The following is a 23,935-nucleotide window of genomic DNA, read 5'->3' as shown; positions in this document are numbered from 1 at the left end:
CCGCGTCTATTGACAGTGTTGGTAAGCAGCCGTACTCATCGCTCTCTGCAGTGGTGGAACACAACATTTGTCAAAAGGACGGGTTTTCATAGACCTGGTTCCACAGATAGTACTGACAGCGGACGCGCCCCTCACTGGCTGGATAACTCCTCTACAACAGCACACAGTGCAAGGCCTGTGGAGTATTCGGCAGAAGTAGCTCCACATCAATCATATAGAGCTGCTTGCAATCTTTCTAGCCCTAAAGGCGTTTCAGACTTACCTGGAGGGCAAAGCTATCTTGGTTCATACAGATAATACAAAAACAGGGGGGAGACACTCTGTCCAACTGTCCCTCTAAGCCCAGGGCATCTGGAGGTGGGCCATTCACCTCAAACTTTATCTCCTGGCGGAACACCTCCCAGGAGTGAAAAACCATATTGCAAATACACAAATGGGAATTCCACCCTCCGGTTCTTATCTCATACTTTCAAAGTTGGGGAGTCCCTCACATAGACCGTTTCTCCACATACCAAAAAGCAAAACGCTGAAGCTTCGCCTCCAGGTACCCACAACGGCAATCCAAAGGCAGTGCACTATGGATGAACTGGTCAGGGATATTTGTCTACGCTATTCTCTCTCTCTCCCACTCATTCAATTAGTGGTTCACAAGCTCAGGCAAACATCTCTTGCACTAATCCTAGTAGCTCCCACATGGGCACGTTCACCTTGATTCACAGCATTGTTGGAGTTATCTCTGGTTCCGCATCAAAAGCTGCTTTTAACCTCCAGTCTCTTCACAGTCATGGAGAAATCAAACACCCAGAACCCAAACAGCTGAACCTCGCGATCTGCCTCCTGAAATCTTAGAGTTTGGTTACTCGAACCTTCCACAGAATGTGTGCCTATCATTAGGGAGGTTAGAATACTTACTAAAAGGGCCTTCTAGGCAGCTAAGTGGAAGCGATTTGTTGTTTGTGGTAATAATCATATCAACCCTCTTGATGCTTCCATACAAAACATCATCTGCTATCTGTTAAACTTGCAACAGTCGGCGTTGGCTTACACCTTCATCAGACTACACCTAGTGGCAATAGCTGCATATCTACAAAATAGACAGCATTTGTTGTTTAAAGTGCCAGTAATCAAAGCCTTCATGGAAGGACTAAAAAGAGTCATACCACCCAAACTTCCACCTGCTCCAGTGTGGAATCTTAACATAGTCCCCACAAGATTAATGGGCTCACCTTTTGAGCCCCTTCACAAATGCGAACCACTGTTTCTCTTCTGGAAAACCGCTTTCCTCATTGCAATCACTTCATTAAGTAGAGTGAGTGAATTACAGGCATTAACCATACAAGAGCCATTTTTCCCACTACACAGAGACCGAGTGGTTCTTCGTACCAATCCTAAATTTTTACCTAAGGTAGTATTTGCATTTCACATAAATCAGTCAGTAGAAATACCGGTATTCTTCCCTCAACCTGATTCAGTGGCAGAACGAGCTTTATACACCTTAGATGTTAGAAGAGCACTCTTGTACTACATTGCAAGGGCAAAATCTTTTCGTAAAACAAAGCAACTTTGTTGCTTTTGCGCCACCACACAAGGGCAATCCTATTTCCAAATCTGGCATTGCAAGGTGGATTGTAAAGTGCATTCATATGTGCTATGCAAAAGCAAAGAGAACACTAACTGGACCCCCTAGGGCACATTCCACTAGCAAGCTAGGGGCCACTATGGCCTTTTTTGGGGAAAACATTCCCATAGTTTACATTTCCAAAGCAACATGGTCTACACCACACACATTCACTAAACACTATTGTGTAGATGTTAGCAAGACAACAAGCCAATGTGTTAAGCAGTACTTAAACTATTTCAGACAACTTGAACAGCTACAGGTTAGCCACCACTGTGGCAGGATACTGCTATATAGTCTATGCACAGCATGTAATCTACAGCCCACATGCCTCGAACAGATAATGTTACTTACCCAGTAAGCATCTGTTCTTGGCATGTAGATCTGTAAATTCACATGCGCCCACCCACCTCCCCACCTCCCCGGATACCTGTATCTGCTGGTAGTTCTCTATTTAATTTACATACATACGTATGGACATCTTTATTCTTTACTACTACCCCATTCTCGCCCTCTGCGGCAAACAATCTATTAATGGAGTCTCTGCCCATGCGCACGATCACCCAAAGGAGGTGTCACCTACCTCGTGACTGGAAAGACTTCTTCGAAGAAAAACAAAGTGCATGCCAAGAATAGATGCTTACTTTGTAAGTAACATTATACTTTCCTCCATAGGATAACATTGACTGTTTTTCTATGAAAAGTTTCTAAGTGTGGAGTTGGAAAACCTAAAGAAATTCTTTAAAATTGTACTAACTAACAAAAACGCTTTTACTTAACTGTTTACAGGAAATCTCCTAGTGCAGTATCCAGGCATCCACTGCACTGTGTAAGAAAAGTAGGCTCAAAAGTACTTGCCTGTAACTTTACTAAAAATCCTATGCAAAATATATGTACTATATTCTGAAAAGCATTGCATTATCAGTAACAAAACTGTAATCAAATCAAATTACATTTACAATTCAAACTATTTACAAACTGCATTACTGCTGTAAAGTATTTATTGCTTACCTGCGCCAGGCTTGCTTGGTTCTAGAAAAATTATATAACTAAAAAAATATTTTTATACAAAAAGAATTGGTCTGAAGTTCAGTCTGTGTGAGAATTCATTTGCTGACTGAGTGTGTACAACAAATGCTTAACACTGCCCGCTGAAAAAGCCTTACTGCTCAACCATACTGCCACAAATAGAGTGAGGTGCTATCTACCTTTACCTCTGCCCACCACTGGACTCTGTGCACACTATACCTAACTTTGGTATGGTATATACAGAGCAAGCTTCCTACAATGTATATGTGTGTGTGTGTGTGTTTATGTAATGAGTTTTGAGTGAGATTGTTTTCTGCGAGTCGTCTTTATGCTAATTCAGCCCAGTGTATGGGAATAAGAAACCTACTTCTCTAGCCTTCTTAAAGTCCTCCTGGATCATCAAATGCAAGGGGCTACTGCAATAGCTAGACTCTGCAGCATATCACTAGAGAAGGTAAAGGCTTACTAAGCACTCGTACTAAAGGATTTTCAAGCTTCCTACATTGGCTTTAACGCTTGATGGTGGTGGTGGTGGTGGTGTTTGGGGTGGCGGGGAAAGGGAGGGCGATGGTGTCCCTGCTACACTTTAGCTGAGTTGGTCTCAGAAGTGTTACATTTTTAGTGTATTTGTGCTCCTAAGACGTAGTGAAATTAATTATTCTTTGTATACTTTTCAGGGTTCTGTGGCAAACAAGTTTTATGTCCACAATGATATCTTCCGCTATCAAGATGAGGTGTTTGGAGATTCTGATACCGAACCTCCTGAGGAGGGTATGTCATTACCGCTTACTGCGTCATTTTATTGTCCTTTGAATGGTGGGGGTACCTTTCCATGTGTAAAGGAAAAAGTGGAGGCAAGTGAACAATTTCAGTGACAAGCTTGTGAAACTAGTTTTATTTGTAAGATTTAAATTGTCAATGTTAATTGTATGTAGGCTCGCAGTGCTGATCTAGGTTCCAAAATAAACAGATATGCACAAAGCAAATGTATGTGCATGTTGCAGAAAGGGGTATTAAAGGGTCATTGATTACATGATTTTAAAATATGTATTACCTAGTTTTCTTTTAAAACCTTGTTCCATTCACTGTTTTTGAAAAATGTTGGTCCTAAAGAGCCTTGGCAACAGAAATCAGTCTTGCCAAGATCCTTAATTCAATGTGGCTTATAATGTTTCTTTGGGGTGGTGCTGTGGTTTGATAAAATAACCCCCCCCCCCTCTTCTCTGCATACCGAAATCAAACTGCCATATCCAATTCCATTCAAATTTTCAGTCCATGTTAAAACGTCTAGTTAATTTTCTATTCCAGGTTTTGTGGTCTGTTGCTGTGTGTATACCCTCACACCTTTAAGGCACTCATACACTCGCACATTTAGAAGAATATCACCAAAGTTATACGACCAAGTTGAAGTTCTACTGTCTTGACCATATACCCCCCAAGGAAACAGAGAAGGGCGACAAGGTCCTTAAGATTAGAAGATTAAAATCCTGTTACATTCTAGATCTCCAGACAAAGATACCACACATGCTGATTAGTGACCAGGAATTAGCGTCACATCTGCAAGATTAAATCTCATCTAAATGAAACTGTGTCCCCTACCTTAAGTTAAAATAGAACCTGTCAGGTATTTGTGTATATCCCAAAAGCTCATTGGTTGCAGATCAGTTAGGGATCGTGTCTCCTTTCCACGCCTTTTCTTTCTATCTAGGCAAGACTAAATGGGCCGCTTATAGGTAGACACTATATACAATACTGTACACATAGTGCTTCCTGGCTTCTGCCCATATAGGACTTAATAACTGTTGCCTAATAGAATGTTGCAATTCGCAGATCATTTACTAGGATCTTAAATTGTACACCCATTCAAGGCCTAATCATGTTTGACCTGGAGCGCAATGATATTTTAACCCAATGGGTTGAAATGCCTAAGAAGTCTTGTAATAAGTAGACTATGCATTGATTTACTTTTGAATTTAGCCCATTCATGACACAATTGGTTAAATGAAGAAGGAATACGTGATTGTAATTTCGAACACTCTGCCATAGATCTTTCAGTCCACCATGTTAAAATATGCTAGATCTGAATTCCATCAGTTTGTATATAGACGTGCATTTGTAGTCTAAAGCGATATGTAATGTAATATGTGACGATGAATTAACAAGGCATTGAACTATGCACTATGTATATTTTGGTAGTACTAAGATGGCTGCTTTGAAATAAGAAAGATAGGTGTTTGTTTTGAAAGTCAGTCTGATTTCACATTAGATGTTCTCTAATGAAATGTTGCCTGAATTATGTGTTCGAGGCATGTGGGCTGCTGAATTCATATCTGTGCATAGATCGCCGCCTAGTTTTGGGTCCGGATGATTGCACATTGTTGTCCTGGAAGAGTCTTCGAAGTATCAAGAGATAGGTGGCTCCTCCCTGGACTACAGAGCGCATGGGCATCCTCACCATCCTCAGATTATTTTTTTCCGCCATTGGGTTCGGATGTACTTTTTTAACTCGAGTTCGGAATCGATTAATAAACTTTTTCACAAGGCCAAAAGGCCTTCAGGGCGTCGGTATTGTCTTTTCGTTCGGTGCCGCGTACTTGTTCCAGTTTTTCGAGCTGCGCGTCGAAGGCCGCGTTCCTTTTTCGACACCAGAGGCCCCATCAACAATCGACGATGGAACGGAGCCCGTTCAAACGATGCCCCTTCTGCAACTCTAAATACCCTCACATCGATGTGCACCCGGTGTGCAATAAATGCCTATCTCCAGACCACGACGAGGCCAGCTGCATGGCCTGTTCTCGGTTCAGGTCAAAGACGCTTAGGCTTCGATGCGCCGTGAGGCAGTCGGCGCAGAGAACAGCGCCCGACCCAGAGAACATCTTCGAGGCTGAAGACGACGAGGGCATCGATGTGGAGGATCCTGAACAACAGTCGGATCCTGCTTCGGAGCAGAACTCTAACTATGATGAAGAAGACTACATCAATGATTAAGACGTCGTCGAGGTAGGGGACAACGCACAGGCCATCGGAGCCGTCGATGACGACTCGAGCGATGAGCAAGGCCCAACGGCAGTTGCGGGGGCCGATGATGACACTGAACTTTCGAAGGCTCAGGTCGAGGCATTGCCGGAAGGCCTTAGCCAAGATCTTCAACAACATTCTATAGCCCTGCGTCAAGGCCCGGCTAAGAATATATCTAAGGAGCCATCGGTCGATCAACCACAGTCGATGGTGAAATCGAAATCGAAACCAACAGAATCACAATCTAAACCGAAACTGCTAAAGACAGTCCTCTGATCGACGACTTCGGATTCATCGGATCCAATAAAAATGAAGAGTGTCATCGACCCTTCGGGGTCACAAAAGGCTGTCTGCCCGAAGATCGGGGCGCCGAAGCCTGTGACTAAAGTCAAGCACGTCGGACTGACGCCATCGACGTCAAAAGATGGCGACACTAACAAGGGACTCAAGTCTCAGAAGACTCTCGATCCGAAGCTACCATTCTCCAAACCACTGGTAGTCAAGACCTTCGAGTCGAAGACCAAGATCGGCTCGAAAGAGCACGTCAAGTCGAAGCAAAAGAACGTGCCTGCTGCGCACCAAGAGCTCGAGTCGACGCTAGGCCAGAAACAAAATGGTGACAATATTAAGTCGTCGGATCGAAGACGGCGCCGCCCTCGAAGAAGGTCAGTCAGTCTCCGATGCTTACGCCACCGACAGCCCCAGACCGCACGACCTAAGGCGTTCGAGCCAAAACAAAGCATTGAAACGACCAAAAAGGTGTCAGTAGTAAAAAGGAATCAGCCCATAGAAGAGGACATTGTGTTCCAAGCGCCCTCCTATGATAACCAGTCGAAACTGTTCATCAACTCAGATTCTGGCAGACTCACTATTTATAAAAGAAAGATCATTCCAGAAAATCCTATGGAGTCATACAAGATCCCACTCAAAAAGAAAAGGGACTCTTCCACCTCACCTGTTCTTTTTGAGCCTGTGGAGTCCTGTGGACAAGAATATACATATTCAACCACACCTACTAATGAGGATGTAGGGGAAGGCTACAATGAGGAGGAATTTAATTACCCTATTGAAACAGATCAAGAGGAGTCTCAACCCTGGACTGACCCTGTTGACCCTGGTGAGCCACACACCACGCCTGACACTCAATCCTACAAGGTCTAAAGCTCGCCAACTGAAGATACAGCTGCGTTTAACGCGTTAATTTTAAGGGCAGCACATAATCATGATGTAGAAATGCATGCTGACCCAATAGAGGAAGACTTTTTGTTAGACACTTTCTCAATTTGAGAGATCAGTAAAAACATTGCCAATGCTGAAGGGTGTCCTTAAACACGCTGGTGACATTTTCAAGGAAAGCACAAGAGCAAGGGTTGTGAACCCAAGAATTGACAGGAAATACCGGCCTGCACCTGTAGACCCTACGTATATCAAGGGCCAGCTGCCATTGGACTCCTTAGTAGTGTCAAATGCTCGTAAGAGAGCGAACTCTCAAACAAGTGGTGATGCTCCTCTTCCGGACAAAGAATCCAAAATCTTGGAAGCTTCTTGAAAACGAGTAGCGGCTCAAGCAGCGAATATTTGGAGAATTTCAAATACACAGGCCCTATTAGCCAGATATGATAGGGCTCATTACGACACATTAGAGCAACTGCTACAACACTTGCCTGATGCTTATAATGAGGGAGCAGAAAAGCTGATACAGGAGGGGAAACTGATATCAAATGCTTCCATTAAATGTGCGCTAGATGCAGCAGACACAGCAGCTAGGGCCATCAACACAAGTGTAATGCTCAGAAGGCATGCCTGGTTACGCATCTCTGGATTCAAGCCTGAGATTCAAACCACATTACTAAATCAGCCTGTTAACCCTGATTTTTTTATTTGGTCCTGATGTGGACACAATCCTAGAGAAAATAAAGAAAGACACTGAGACAGCCAAATCCATGGGAGCTTTGCAGTCACAGCAGTTCAGGGGAGGTTCCTTTCGCGCTCCGGTAACAGGGGAACCTCTAGAGGTCAAGCATCACAACAAGCCCAATACAACAAAGGAGGCACACAGACCACCTATAACAAGAACAATAGGGGTGAATACCGTGGCAACAGCACCAAAGGCAGAGGACGAGGAAATAACGCCAGATCCTCCGCCAATACTAAACAGTGACGTCTTGTCACTGCCCCCAGACCATGTAACACCGGTCGGGGGAAGACTTCAGCAGTTCCTGCCAGTCTGGGAAAGCATTACCACAGACAGGTGGGTGAGACAACTTATCCAATACGGCTATTGTCTAGAACTAACCTCCACTCCAACCAACATACCCCCAAGGCACCGTCCTATGTCCGCAGAGCACATGCAATTATTGCAGCAAGAGGTCATCTGCATGCTGCAAAAAGGGGCCATAGAACTCGTGCCTTTAGAACAGGGTACAGGGGTGTACTCGCTGTACTTCTTAATTCCAAAAAAGGACGGGTCTCTCAGGCCCATACTAGACCTCAGGCCCCTAAACCAATACATCTTGTCAAACATTTTCACATGCTCACTTTGCAGCAAATTCTACCATTGCTCAGTCAGGGAGATTTCCTAGCGACCCTAGACCTGAAGGACGCATATTTCCACATTCCGATACACCCGGGGCACAGGAAATCTCAGGTTCACCATACAAAACCAGCATTACCAGTTCAAGGTCCTGCCTTTCGGGGTCACAACAGCCCTCAGAGTGTTTACCAAGTGCTTGGCGACAGTAGCTGCGCACCTTCGGAGACAACACATTCAGGTCTATCCTTATCTGGACGACTGGCTTATCCAAGCAAAGTCAGCCCAGCAATGTGCCAGCCACATATCCCGCACAATTCACCTCCTACACAATATAGGTTTTTCACTGAATTATCCAAAGTCTCATCTTCAACCCGCACATGTACCTAGGAGCGACAATAGACACTCTGGCAGCAAAAGCAAAGCCAAACTCTGTGAGAATCAACAGCATGCAATTGCTGATTCAGAAATTCAGACCCCAACACTCGCTCCCAGCGCAGGTGTTTATGCAGCTGATAGGTATGATGGCCTCCTGCATCTTCATAGTCCCTCACGCAAGACTACACATGCGTCCGCTTCAGGAGTGCTTAGCACGGCAGTGGAACCAGGCTCAAGGACAGTTAAAAGACCTAGTGTTGGTGACCGGTCGTGCATACAACTCTCTGCATTGGTGGCACACACAAAACCTTTGCAGGGGACGACCGTTCCAGGAGCCTGTACAACAAATAGTGCTGACGACGGACGCATCTCTCCAGGGCTGGGGAGCGCATGTCCTCCATTACACAGTGCAGGGACTATGGACGACGCAGCAAAAGAAGATGCACATCAACCTGCTGGAACTGATGGCAATCATCATGGCAATGAAGGCGTTCTAAGTGCATTTGCGCCTCAAAGTCGTGCTGATCCGGACAGACAACATGACTGCCATGTACTACATCCAGAAGCAGGGAGGGACACACTCTCCACAGTTGTCACACCTAGCTCAGAGCATGTGGAAGTGGGCCATTCAAAGATGCATGTTCCTCATGGCAGAACACCTCCCGAGCAAGGACAACCAGATGGCGAATCTGCTCAGCAGGCACAGCCATCAGATGCACGAGTGGGAGATACATCCCTCAGTGCTACAACCGTATTTCCAGCAGTGGGGTCATCCAGAGATAGACCTGTTCGCAACAAAGGAAAATGCAAAATGCCAAACCTTCGCCGCCATGTTCCCACACCCGCAGTCTCAGGGCAATGCGATATTGATGAACTGGTCAGGCAGATTTGCGTACGCTTTTCCTCCGGCACCGCTCATACCGCTGGTGGCACGCACGCAAACTGCGACAGCACTCAATGACACTCATCCTAGTTGCTCCAACATGGGCAAGGCAGGCATGGTACACCACGTTCCTAGAACTTTCCGTGGTGCCTTATCAACGACTGCGACTTACACCCAGTCTCCTCACTCAGAGCCATGGAGACATTCAGCACCCAGATCCGCAACAGTTGAGCCTTGCAATATGGCGCCTGAGGTCATAGTTTGGCTACCTGAACCTGCCCCCTGACTGTATGAATATTATCAAGGAGGCAAGAAGACCTACAACCAGGGCATGCTATGCGGCAAAATGGAAGCGATTTGTCGTTTATTGTAGCAATAATGACCTAAATCCGCTAGATGCATCAACTCAAAACATTGTTATTTGTTACATCTACACAGATGCAATCTGGCATATAGTTCCATACGGATACATTTAGCTGCAATGGCAGCTTATCTTCAGAACAGGCAGCACCTTTCCCTTTTCAGAGTGCCAGCCATTAAAGCTTTTATGGAGGGACTCAAACGAGTGATTTCTCCCAGACACCCGCCTTCACCTGTCTGGAATCTGAATGTAGTTCTGACCAGACTGATGGGACCACCTTTTGAACCTCTACACTCTTGTGAGAAACAATTTCTAACATGGAAAGTGGCCTTTCTAGTAGCGATCACATCGCTAAGGAGAGTTAGTGAGCTTCAAGCCCTAACTATTCAAGAGCCTTTCATACAGATTCATGCTAATAGGTTAGTGCTACGTACCAACCCTAAATTTATGCCCAAGGTGGTATGACAGTTCCACATTAACCAAACAATAGAACTGCCAGTATTCTTCCCAAATCCAGATTCAGTGGCAGACAGAGCTCTGCACACACTAGATGTTAAAAGAGCTCTTCTGTATTACATAGACAGGACAAAGGATTTCAGAAAGACTAAGCAACTGTTTGTTGCCTTTTCACCACAGCACAAAGGCAACCCCATTTCCAAATCAGGTATAGCCAGATGGATTGTTGAGTGCATACAGATTTGTTATCAAAAAGCTAAACGCACATTAACAGTTCCCCCAAGAGCGCATTCAACACGCAAGTTAAGGGCATCCATGGCTTTCCTAGGTAACATTCCTCTTGAGGATATATGTAGAGCAGCCACATGGTCCACCATACATACATTTACCAAACACTATTGCGTGGATGTACACTCCAAACAGCAAGCTGCTGTAGGACAGGCTGTTCTCAGGACTCTTTTTCAGACTGCTGCAGCTGGCTGGCACGGGCAACCACCGCTAAGGGGGAGACTGCTATTTATTCTATGCACAGATATGAATTCAGCAGCCCACATGCCTCGAACGGAATATGCTACTTACCAGTATGCATCTGTTCTTGGCATGTAGGGCTGCTGACATTCATATCGCCCGCCCTCCTCCCCGGTGCCTGTCGCAGCTGTAGCACTCGGAATTAATCTCAAGCATGGACATCACTTACTGTATCATACTCCATCTCTGCCACAATGGCGAAAAACAATCTGAGGATGGAGAGGATGCCCATGCGCACTGTAGTCCAGGGGAGGAGCCACCTATCTCGTGATACTTCGAAGACTCTTCCTGGACAACAATGTGAAATCATCCGGACCGAACACTAGGCGGCGATCTAAGCACAGATATGAATGTCAGCAGCCCTACATGCCAAGAACAGATGCATACTGGTAAGTAGCATATTCCTTAATGGTTTTCTGTAAACTGAATGTGCCAAAATTGCCAAAGGTGCTAAGCCGAAACACGTCTGTTTGTATTGTTTGAGTTCGTAACCCCTTTCATGCGCCTTTCGTCCAACGGCCGTTGCAACACGACCTTCGTAGTGCTGCGCACGTCTGTTGGGCGCCGCGGCCCCTCCCACCTAATCAAACTGCTGCAGCGTAATTGCCGCCACGGTTAAAGAGGCATCTAGTATCCCGCGGGTGGTGATAATTTCTAGCTTAAATCTGGGGTATGTATGTGTGTGTGTGTGTGTGTGTGTGTGTGTATATATATATATATATATATATATCTATCTTCACTGAAAAACAATAGGTTTCACACCAGTTATAGTTAGGAATTAGCATTTAAAAAACCTATTAAATTCACTGAAAAAACCATAGGTTTCACACCAGTTATAGTTACCTGGAAATTTTACTGGCATAAAACGATTGAAATTCCCACGTTATAGTTAGTTGGACTCACTATAACTTGCGCGTGTAATGCACTGCTGATGACATCACATATTACATCACTCATGACATGGTCAGTGACATCACTCATGACATCACTGATGACACCATCCAGTGAATGTGTGTCTTTCTGAAAAATAAACATGTTTTATCTGGTGGCCGTCTTTGGGCTACACTGGGCTACATTTAGGCTCTAACATATATAAAGCCCAAATATAGGCCAATATATATTTTTTAAAAGTTACTTTTCTTAAAAACAACTGGAGCATATATCTTGAGACATAGCTATCAGTCCTTACAATTTTTCATTTAAAAAAAAAATATATATATATTTTTTTTGTCTTGGAGCGCTTCCGGTGCGCGCCCCGGAAAGTGTACTATTTTGAAGCGCCCCAGTGCGCGAACCGGGAAGCGTCTCGGTAGCGCCATTGTCGCGATCGAAAACAACATCGTGACGCGTCGCGTAAGCGTGACATATCACGTAGCCGCGTGATGTGCCTTATGACGCGCTGCGTAAACGCACCCGGAAGCGCTCCGCGGAGCGCGCCACGTAAGCGCGCCGGAGCGCGTATCGTAAGCGCATCGGGTCATGTGACTTGAAAATAACACTTTTCATTGGTTCTCCATTTTTTTTCTCCAAATAATGAAAGCCCCCTCCTTTTTTCCTCATTCTTACTTTCTTCATTGAGAGAGCAAGAGCTATTTTGGAGGAAAGAATGGCATCACTTGTTGCTGCAGCTGGTGCACCCCCACCACCACCACCCCCACCACCCAGAAAAGAAGGTCCACCACCACAGTTTCTTGGAGGACAAGAAGAAGAGGAGGAAGAAGAGGAGGATCAACATCGAAGGGTCTACCTCCCAGAAGAGCCAAGACAAAGGCACGTCAAAGTTCACTTCATTTGGCAATTTTTTTCTTTTCCAGATGACCAAAAAAAGGTGAACGCCCCCAAAGTCACCTGTCTCATCTGTGACAAAGTTCTCTCCAGGGGCAATCCCTCCAAGAAATATTCTTTTGGTAACTATACCATGATCCGCCACATGGAGAGGTGGCATCCCAATAATTTGGCCCAGGCGTAAGTCCGGGAACTTCGGCACAACCCACCCCCTGTGGCCAGCACTTCCTCTTCAGTACCCTCACTTTCTGGACCAGAATAACGGCAAATGGTGCCAAATATTCAACCAAAATTTGGCACGGTCAAATTTCTTTGCATTTTGTGTGGCAAAACTTTATGCTATGGTGAACTTAGCGTCATTTATAAATACTGCTATTGACAACCACAAATGCAGCAAGGAAAGAAAACAGTAATTCTTTTCTTTTGCTCCTGTTGAGCCATTTCCAATTCCCTGTTTTTTGTTTGTTCCCTCAAAAAAAAACCCAAAAATATAAAATTGTTCAAAAACACAAAAAAATAAAAAATGTTCAGAAAAATAATTAAAAAAATATAAAACAACAAAAAGAATACAAAAAAAAGTTATTTTCAGAACTACCTCCCATTTATAAAATATTGCCAACATTTTTTAAACTCTGGCATTCTTTTTTCTCTGCTGTGCGCTCCCCGGTGCGCTCCCCGGTGCGCATACCGGGCGCTCCGCACGCAAAAATCGAGAAAAATATTTTTTTTTTGCCCCGCGGGGCCCTTTTAAAGCCCCCACATCAAACCTAGGGGGTCAGGGGGGGTCTACCCTGCCCCCTTATGGTCAATTCCCCCTTTGTTTTGGCCACCTCTTGTGTCTCGATCCTACCGAGACATAAGATGGCGGCCGCTCCGGACTGTTTCGAATGTTTACAGACACCCAAGAACCAATCAACTTTCTGCGCGCAAGTCGCGTGTCGCGCCCGGAGCGCTCCCCGGAGCGCGTACCGGGGCGCGCTTATATATATAATTTTTTTTTTTTTACCTAAATTACTCAAAATCCACTGTAGCACATATCTTGAGACATAGCAAAGGCACATCGGGCTACCAGTCCCTACAATTTTGCCAAATTTGGTGTAAATCCATTCAGCCGTTCGGGCTAAAAGTGAGGTCGACCCCCCCTATGGAAATTAACATGGGGAAAACGCGTTTTGGGACCCTCGACAGTTTGGGGGGGGGATTCGTCAAGTGGGGGCCGAGATAAAAGGGGGGTCCCAAAACGGGTTTTCCCCTGGTTCATTTTCATAGGGCGGTCAAACTCACTTTTAGCCCGAACAGCTGAATGGATTTGCACCAATCTTGGCAAAATTGTAGGGACTGGTAGCCCGATGTGCCGTTGCTATGTCTCAAGATATGTGCTCCAGTGGTTTTTACAAAAATTTACTTTGAAAAAATATATATTGGGCTACATTGGGCTATATACATGTTAGAGCCCAAATGTAGCCCAATGTAGCCCAAAGATGGCCACCAGAGACAAAAAAAACCAAATGTAGCCCAAATATCAGCCAGATGTCGCCCAACTATAGCCCAATGACAGAATGTCCCAGAGTGTTCTAAAGAACAACTGGAGCGCTAACAGTCTTACTTATGACAAAAGTATGGCACACCTGAAGTCATCTTGATTGGAATAAAGTGTTAACACTTAAAACATTTAATTTGAAAAGGAACAAAATGAGGGGGTTTATTTTGCCATAGAAATTATGATTAGTGCTGAAGAAAGAAACATTAGGGCACATTTTGAGTGACTTCTCAAATCCTCTTATATTTCATTAAAAAAATTCTGATATGCAGTCTCCCAAGATGGCCACCAGAGACAAAAGAGCCCAAATGTAGCCCAAATATCAGCCAGATGTAGCCCAACTAAAGCCCAATGACAGAATGTCCCAGAGTGTTCTAAAGAACAACTAGAACGCTAACAGTCTTACTTATGACAAAAAGTATGGCACACCGGAAGTCATCTTGATTGGAATAAAGTGGCAACACTTAATACATTTAATTTGAAAAGGAACAACATGATGGGTTTCATTTTGCCATAGATATATATTCACTGAAAAAACCATAGGTTTCACACCAGTTATAGTTAGGAATTAGCATTTAAAAAACCTATTCAATTCACTGAAAAAACCATAGGTTTCACACCAGTTATAGTTAGGTGGAAATTTTACTCGCATAAAACCATTGAAATTCCCACGTTATAGTTAGTTGGACTCACTATAACTTGCACGTGCAATGCACTGCTGATGACGTCGCATATTACATCACTCATGACATGGTCAGTGACCTCAATCATGACATCACTGATGACCTCTCAAATGACATCACTGATGACATCATCCAGTAAATGGGTATCTTTCTGAAAAATAAATATTTTTTATATATGTATATCTAAAGGTTGATGGAAGAATAAATGGGTAAATAAATGTCTAAATGGATGTTTTTTGTGTAAAATTGATTGGTTAACTGACTTATTAAATGTATCTTAGTGAATACATATATTAGCGAGTAATGTTTAAATATTTAAATATCTGTATCTGTGTCTCACTTTGTGTATAAGTGGCTGCATGGGTTGGTGAGTAGCTACATGAGTGTGTATATGGGTTATTAGTTGTTTTTTTGAGCATCAGTGTCTGTATGGTTCGGTGGGGGATATTACTTAGAGCCCAGATGCATGATTGAGTGACTCACTATTTGTATGTATTTTGAAGACAGCATGTGTGCAAGACTGTATGGGTGGATGATTGTGTGTATGGGTTAGTGAGTATGTGTTTTTATAATTGATTGTTTAAGAGAGTAAATATGTTTCAGTTTCTGTAGAAGTATGTGTAGTGGTGTGTATATAGCAGTATAATCAAGTAAATGGTTTTTTGATAGTTGATTTGCATGTGTGAATTTTTGTGTGAGTAACTATATGGATGAGTATTGGTGTGTAACAGGATGTATAGGTGTATGAGTACATATGATGAGTAAGTACATGCATGAGTGACTATATAGAACTGTTGGTGAATGAGTGGATGTGTATGTAGATGTTGGAATTACCTAATAAGTTGTTGTAATTGGTATTGGTTTCTCCTTTTTTAAGAAAATGTTAGTTTCTATTTTTGAATGTGTGTGTCAAAGGTTATTTTATGCTGATAGGAGGTCTGCCACTTTGTCACAAGGATGTTGTCATCATTGATGTCATTTGAGATGTCATCAGTGATGTAATGAGTGATTTCACTGACCATGTCATGAGTGATGTAATATGTGACGTCATCAGCAGTGCATTGCACGCGCAAGTTATAGGGAGTCCAACTAACTATAACGTGGGAATTTCAATGGTTTTATGCGAGTAAAATTTCCACCTAACTATAACTGGTGTGAAACCTATGGTTTTTTCAGTGAATATATATATATTTACACATATACACACACACAACCACCCAACTTCAGCAGGAACTCCCATGAAGAAGGCATGAACTTCAGGTTGTTGGTATACGGCTTCTTTTATTAAATCGGGTCACCCGAGACGCATTTTGGCTTCTTTGAAGCCTTTCTCAGTCTGTTTGGCGCCATTTTACTTGCAGCATATATACTCACTCCCACTTAAGGAAACAGTTAACATGGACAAAACACTTTCCAATGTATGCATCACTTAAAACACTTTATTCTTCTACAGATGCTGTGAATAAATGAATGAATAAATGAAAAGCAGCTGCGTGAGGCACATACTAAATCCACATAATTACATAGATATTTGTGATCCGGGTGAAGGATAAGTGCATACAACAAATCCTAATGTTGCCAACCCAAGTGGGAAAACTCTATACATTAAACATAATGCACCAAACTCTCTAAATGTGTCACATTACATACATACATATAACAGGTCACATGGACCCAGCAAGTGGGCCCGTCCTAAATCCTCTGCTGTTGGCCCACATAATCAATTTGGTGATTACCTTGTTGAGTGGCTCCCTATTATCACTGGGTGGTGCAGACCTTGCGGCAAGACGGCCGCAAATATATTCAGCCCCAAAATGTGTCCATCAATTGAGTCACACTCGGCCAGCAGCAGCAAGAGAACTCGCTTTCCATGGTATGGACGGATACCTCTTACAGACCTCAACAGCCTCCGTGTAGGTTTGCCTGACGCGTTTCGAAAGCTCCTCAGCTTACTCTTCAGAGGCTTTCACAGGAAGGATGTGTGCATATGACGTTTCCATTTAAATACTGCACTCCCTCCAATGGTATGGTGACATGGACTGTGCATTATGGTGCGCCACGTTTTCCTTTTGGAAGGTGTTGTGAGAAAAAAAAAAATTATATATAGTGAAAGTTATGTTTTAGTTCAGCGAATATGTCGGTGACAACATTTTGAACTTTAAAAAGTAAAAAAGTAATTCACTCATTAGCAGGGCTAACTATAACCTGTGACCCAGTCATGCACTGCATATGACCTCGCTTATTCGATCACTCATGACCTGCTCTGACATCATTTGACATCACTGACATTGCAAATGACCTAATTGATGACATCACTGATTACATCTAACATTTTTTGTATACATTACTCTATAAACTAGTATTGCGTTATAGGCTTGAAAGGAAGTACAAAATAGTTTAGAATAATAATATAAAGCATCATTAATGCTGACACAGATAAAACTCCCTTGGGTGTAGCAAGCATGTATTGTGAAACATTTACCCTATTCTATATACTTCACGGGTAACCTAGTTCATTTTTAACAATCAACAACAGTTATATGGGAAACCAGCTTTCCACACATTTGTTGAATATGTATTCAACTGTTCATTAAAAGCAAAGCCCCTCAAGCTGCTCCAACGTCTGTTCCAAAATGAATACCCTTCTACGGACAGATATTATCAATATCAAATCCCTCAGTCACTGCATCTACACTGAGAAATTTAGTTGATATGAGCAGAAAGTAAGAGTTACTTATGATGTACCTAGTAGAGACATTGTCTAGCCGCCGATTCCTTAACTTAGAATATCCCCAGTCGTCAGACTGGATCCGGTATTTTTTTGCAGCAGCACCTCTGCGCGACGGGGTACGGTGCCACACGACCCTCCCCTGAAGTCGTCCACGTATGTGACATCAGCGAGGTCATATAAGTCCCTTTCAGTGCGCTGACGTCAGTTTTCTTCAGAGAAATTTTTCTGCAGCACAATGCGGAGCCTCCAACAAAAAGAACATCTCAACAGACAGAAATAGACTGATATTGCCATGTAGAACTGTGCTATCTAGTAAGAACGGAACACAGAAAGAACAGTCCACTGTTGGAAGGTATGAAAAGACTGTCCTTTTCCGTATAATAACAGAGGTTGGAAACAGATAAACAAACGACCCCCAAAGAGGATGACCAAGAGGAGACCAGGACCCTGAGTTTACAGAGAAGACGGAAGGAAGGAAAGGTAACTGAAGAGGGATACGAATCTCCTTGTGAATCAAAAGTCACCATATTATAGGAAAGAAGCCCCTCAGCAGAAGTTAACTGTATATGGAAACACTCAGGGGGGGTGCAACAATCTGAACTCCCTTGAGAGATAACCCAATTGTAACTGAAGAGGCCAGTGGAGAACACCACTCGGCAAGGTCCTCGCAGAACGGGGAGGCTAGTTGGTTAAGGAATCTGCGTCTAGACAACGTCTCTACCAGATACATCATTACCAAAGGTAAGTAACTCGTACATCTGATAGACATCTAGCCGCAGATTCCTTAACTTAGAATAGATACCACATCCATACCCCAAAGGGGAGGTGGGTCTGCGACAGAACAGAAGGCGCCAAGCATCTGATCCGGCAACAGAGATAAAGGGGGAGGCTGTGGCGGAACAGTCAGACAGCAACCCAAGCAGCTCGGAATAGCAGAAATAACGGGATGGGAGATATCTTAAAAAATGCCAGAATAGCGCTACACCATACCCGTATAAATGACAGGTAGAACTGCATGAGCCATATACCTGAACAAAGAGAGAAAGAGGGGAAGAAGGACCACTCTCCGCTAAATTGCGCACAATGAGTACACGACCCAAGGTCGAAAAGAACCTGAAGAGATGTAACCAGAGTCTAACAGACTAGCATATAGAAGGAAGGCTGAAGGAGCCTGTGCCAAGAGCCCGAAGGCAAGAGCTAGAACCCGAGCAATGTGTTGGGAATAGCAGACGGAACAAGAAACACGCCAAGTGCACAGCAAATCCCAAAAAGGGAAAAAAGGTGAAAAGAGCTCAATTTTTAAACCTGCTGAAGCAGGTAGAAACATGCAGCAGGCAAAGAGCCATAGAGACCTTAAAGTGGCGTACACAAAAAAACAAGAGTGCCCGACAGGGCAGTATGAAGCCAAAGTGAGATGATAACCAACAAGATAGACCAGCAGGTAGTAGCCAGGGACCACAGCCAGCAGAAGAGCTCTCCCGCAGGCATAGCTTTTACAATAGTAGACCCATTTGGAAAGAATTGTGGCGAGAGTCTGAGTCCGAGACCAAACACTCCAGAAAAGACAAGTACAGTGTCGAACACCAAAAAGGGGCGCAGGTGTCAAAGTGGGAGAACACCCAATAAGAGGAAGCAAGGAGGAACCTTATGGGGAACTTTCAAACAATTCAGAAAAGCTCCCCCACACGTGGAGACAGGTCCAGACCTCGCTGCCTCAAAAAGGTGGCGACGGAGGAAGAGGAATACATGACAACCGGCATGTATACATAAATGTATAACGTACACGTATGTAGAGACAGAACTAGCCAGGAGCATGAACCATGTCCATACTGGATCATACCTTGCTCAGTAAGGGCAGGCAGGAGCTGCTTAGAAGAGGAGATCATAACCTCCCAAGGAGGTGGAACAGGCAGGATAACCCATGGTGTATGGAAGATGGCACCAGGGAAAATACAGAGAACACCGTACAACGGACCGCCAAGGGATGCATGGAGCCCACAGATTTTCCAGGCCCAGGGGAGTTAAGCAGAGCTATATAATAGCATACAAGTACCCCACATGGAGTATGCACACCCCAAACGGGGAACACCTCTTAGGGCAGTAAAGCCAAGCCAAAAGAGCACAGTAAGGAACCAAACCCGGCAACATGAGTTCCGATCCCTATGACATTCCGAGTTGAGCCACCGGCTCAATACCACAGTCGGAGGACCAGACACAGCAACCTGTGGAACTCTGCCACAGCAAGCCAAAAGTCAGCTCAAAGCAAAACGCATCCAAGGGATGCTAATAAAAGAGTAATTCCCTTGACCATAGAAAAAGATGTAAGGCTCACTGCCCATGTTAAACACATAGCGCATCTATAAGGATGCTAAATGAAAAAGTTCCACCACGGAAGACCAGCCTAAGGAGACCTACGTGGGAGGACGAAAGCCCGCACTGAACCAGTGAACTGTCGATTCGGCGTGAGCTTCAAACAGCAAAACCCCATCAAAGGGTAAGTCAACCAGTCGCTCCCGGATATTTTCAGGGAAGACGCTATCTTGCAACCAAGCATGACTCTAAGGCAACAGAACCCGCCATAGCTCGGCCTAAAGAATCCGCAGTATCTAAGGCTGAGCAGATTGTGAATTTGGCAAGGTCGCTGCAATCCTGGAGGAGGTGAAGATCAACGCGAGCGCCTTCAGAGGTGGCGGAAAGCAAAGACTCTGCAGAGTCCTACAGGGCAGAGGTATCCTGAGCCAAAACACACACACCGTAGGGCTGCACTAGTGGACGCAAAGATTTTCCTACCCCATGACTCAAGCCATCTGGACTCCCGAGAGGGAGGAAGCGTTAGTGGGGGCAGGGAAGGAAAGGCAGTCTGTAAAACAAACCCCTGCTCATCAATGTGCACAAAAAGACAAACAGGATCATGTGGAGCTGGACGATGGCAGTGCAAAATTGAATGAGCCACCGGGTCACCTAAAGCAGGCCGAATCCAGGTACCCAAAAGGGCATCATAAAGGGAAGCCTCAAAGGCGAGAAGCGGCTACACATTCCCGGACCCACGGTGAAGGACATGGGGTCCACAGACCATGGGGTAAAAGGGGGTTGCATGTTTAAAATGCGAGTGGCCAATGAGACCACTGACCCTCCCAAGACACTGAGTGTGCAACCAATGCCCCACTGAAGAATGAGGATCCTGATGGGGCTCCTGGGAAGGCTAAGAGCCTGCCGGATCCGAAAGATCCTGAGGAGGCTCCACAAATTCCATGGGGGGCACTGGCAAGAATACCTCCGGCGTCGCTGGGCGTGAAGGCGACGCCAAGCTCTCTCCAGAGGCCTCCAGAGAAGAGTCCCTAACCCGGCGTCGACGCGGCCCCAAAACGACGCTTGCCGGCGCTGATCGTGCCTCGTCACTCGCAGACTCTGCTGCATCCGGCCTTGAGCTGACGCCGTCCGGCGCCGAAACCATAACCGGGTCCCCTTCCGAAGAAGGCTCTGGAGAGGCAAGCCTTCAGCGCTGCTACGGCATCTACTCTGCCTAAACCACGACAGGCTCCGACTAAGGCGAAAGAAGCGGAGCCGGGAGGCGAGCCTACGACGCTGGAACATAGTCTACCCCAGCTCCGGACAGGCAGCCGCCTGCCCTGAAAGGCCGGGGTGTGCTCAAGGCAGGGCTATGAGCACTGGCAGCCCCCTGCAATGCCACAGGGAGCCCAGCGGGGCTATGCGGCAGAGGCACCATGGGTTGTAGAGGGGGACCCAACCGGGCCGCGCCCTAATGACACCACATCTCTGTTTCTGGGGGGCAAAGGCTCAATTGGCGCCCGGGGCGAACCCACCGGCGAGTCCGTCAGGGATCCCACAAGAAGCGGGGGCCAGAGGATGTCCCACGAACTGGAGAGGACCCAAGGGAAGCCTGCAGAGCCGCGGCATTTGCCTCCATTTGGGCCGAGTTGCCCCCACACCCGGAAAGGGTGGATAGGGGGAGGGGACGACTGTTGGGAGCACACGTCCAGAATGTTCTGGGAACCAGTGCCCCTGACAACAGAAGAAAGGGAGGTCAAAGACTTCGGCAACATGCACCTCGACTTACCAAGGGGTGAACGACGGCCAAGGCCCCAGAGGGCGATCGACGGCGGAAGCGGACCTGCTGGGCCTGCGGAGGCCTGGGGGTCGAGACGACTCCGACCGAGACAGCTGTGCTGAGAGGAGCTTCATACGCGGCTCTCGCCGAGACTTCGGCTTCAGGCGTTGGCAGGCTTTGCAGTCCATGGAATCATGGTGCTCGCCCAGATACCACATACAAATAAGATGCGGGCCCCTCTCGGACATCTGCCACGAAAAGGAATTCCAAGTTTTAAAGCCCGAAGGCATCGCACACTGTTGCTGACGCGAAAAGGAGGCCTGAAACAAGCCAGAGGAACCGCTCACGCGGAAAAGAAACTGACGTCAGCACGCTGGGAGGGACTTGTATGACCTCGCTGACATCACGTACGTGGACGACGTCAGGGTGGGGTCGTGTGGCGCAGTCCCCGGCACAAAATGTCCGGAATCAGTCTGACGCCTGGCGATATTCTAAGTTATAGAATATGTGGCTAAATGTCTCTATCAGATGTGGGTACTATAACCAGTTAACTTTATGAAGAGAGTTTACTCTGTAATGCACGCTTTCCAGACAGAGAAACTCTAAGAAATACAACCCAGATGGGTATCCAGTAAAAACCATGTACACTATATAAAACGTGTACAAAAAGACTATTCAATCAAAATACCCATGGTCTCGATTAGCTAATCATGCAACCTTCACTCTTCATACTGTTGTGAAAACTTAACAGATACCCCTTGAAGCAAATCAAGCACATGTACCTGGTGCACACAGTGCCCATGTATAGTAGAAATTGTCATGCTGACACGATCCTGTCCAGTAACTCATGGCTATTTATAATAATTAGTGTTTAATAGGTAGAATCTTTGGTATGTTGGAAACATTTGCTGCAAAACCCAAAAACCTATTTAGAACATACTGGACACATGTCATCGAATGTTATCACAGTTGCTTGTCAATCAAAAGATATATAAACGTGTTCAGTACCTCTATTCACATATGATGCAACAGGAGCACTTTCATTTTGTAAACACTTCTACCCATCAACACAGGCTGTACAAAATTAGGTAGAGAATTAATATTGTATGTTCGAGGCATGTGAGCTGTAGATCACTTGCTTTGCCTACTCCTGCCATCTAGTGTTGGCTCGGGATGTTTGCAAGTCGTTTTTGTTCAAAGAATTCTTTCCAGCCACGAGGTATGTGTCTCCTCCTTTCGGTGATAGTGCGCATGGGCATAGACTCCATTGTTTGAAGTTTTTCGCCATCTGGTTCGAGCTTGTATTGTTGCGCTCTTCAGAATCGATCCTCGGTTCGCCTTCAATTCGTACTACTCTCTACCTCAACGGTATTGTTCTCGAATGTGCTTCTCTCTCAGCAATTTGAATTAAAGCTCAAAACCTCAACATTTCGGTGCGAAAATCTGCGGGCGGCCTTCTGGCCCACCCGCTTCTGTTTCTGCTCCTCATTGATGTAACAATTATTGCAGTTTTTTCCAGATGAACATAGGGCAAAAGCTCAGGACTTGGTCCAAGATGGGAAATTAATTTCCAGTGCTTCTATCAAATGCTCTCAAGATGCTGCTGACACTTCAGCTAGAGAAGTGAATACCAGCATCTTACTGAGACGTCCTGGCTACGGATTTCAGGATTCAAGCCGAAAGTTCAACAATCCATATTGAACATACCTTTTGATAAAAAGCACCTTTTAGGTCCTGAAGTAGATTTAGCACTGGAAAAAATGAAGGTTACCGATGTGGCAAAATCAATGGGAGCGCTTAAATCGCCAACAAATAGAAGTTCATTTTGGCCCTCTTTTTTTTTTTATAGAGGAGGGTCCAAGTCGACAGGCACGGACAGAACACTTCCTCATATAAATCCCTTGCATTTGTGGATTGCACCACCAGTTCCAGATTCCACAGCGATTCAGTCCATCCAAAGTTCCTATCACAAAGTTGCTTTATTCTTTACTTCAAAACTTTTAGTTAAACAGCCACACCGCCAGCTCGTTTCATCCAACTTCTGTGGACTTCCTCAGGCGTAATATTTAGGTATATAGATCAAAGAACCGATGAAATGTAAAGCACACTGTATGGTGTCTGTACCACAGTGTATATCTTTTGGTTGAACTGAACCCTCCTGTATCCAGGGAACTTTCTAGTATTATTCGGCTCCTGTGCCACGCGCATCATATTGAGACCGCTATTGTCCGTGTCCTTGTATATTCTTCATATTAAAGCAATGCCCAAACCTCCTTTACAAAAGTGTTTTCTTCAGTGGGGGTTGTAGGGGAAATAGTCCCAGGGA

General features: G+C 45.0%; 1 protein-coding gene across 2 annotated transcripts in view; it reads left to right on the top strand.

The window, feature by feature from the left end:
- G3BP1 (G3BP stress granule assembly factor 1) overlaps nt 1–23,935 on the top strand; it is a 366,859-nt gene that overhangs the window by 171,715 nt on the left and 171,209 nt on the right. For both annotated transcript variants that reach the window (XM_086931268.1, XM_086931269.1), the window contains exon 5: nt 3,325–3,418. In XM_086931268.1, the coding sequence (XP_086787394.1) occupies nt 3,325–3,418 (94 nt within the window). The remainder of the gene's footprint in view (nt 1–3,324; nt 3,419–23,935) is intronic.

Source organism: Lissotriton vulgaris, chromosome 7, assembly GCF_964263255.1.
Source record: "Lissotriton vulgaris chromosome 7, aLisVul1.2, whole genome shotgun sequence".
NCBI lineage: Eukaryota > Metazoa > Chordata > Amphibia > Caudata > Salamandridae > Lissotriton > Lissotriton vulgaris.
This window is presented reverse-complemented; position numbering and strand designations above follow the sequence as displayed.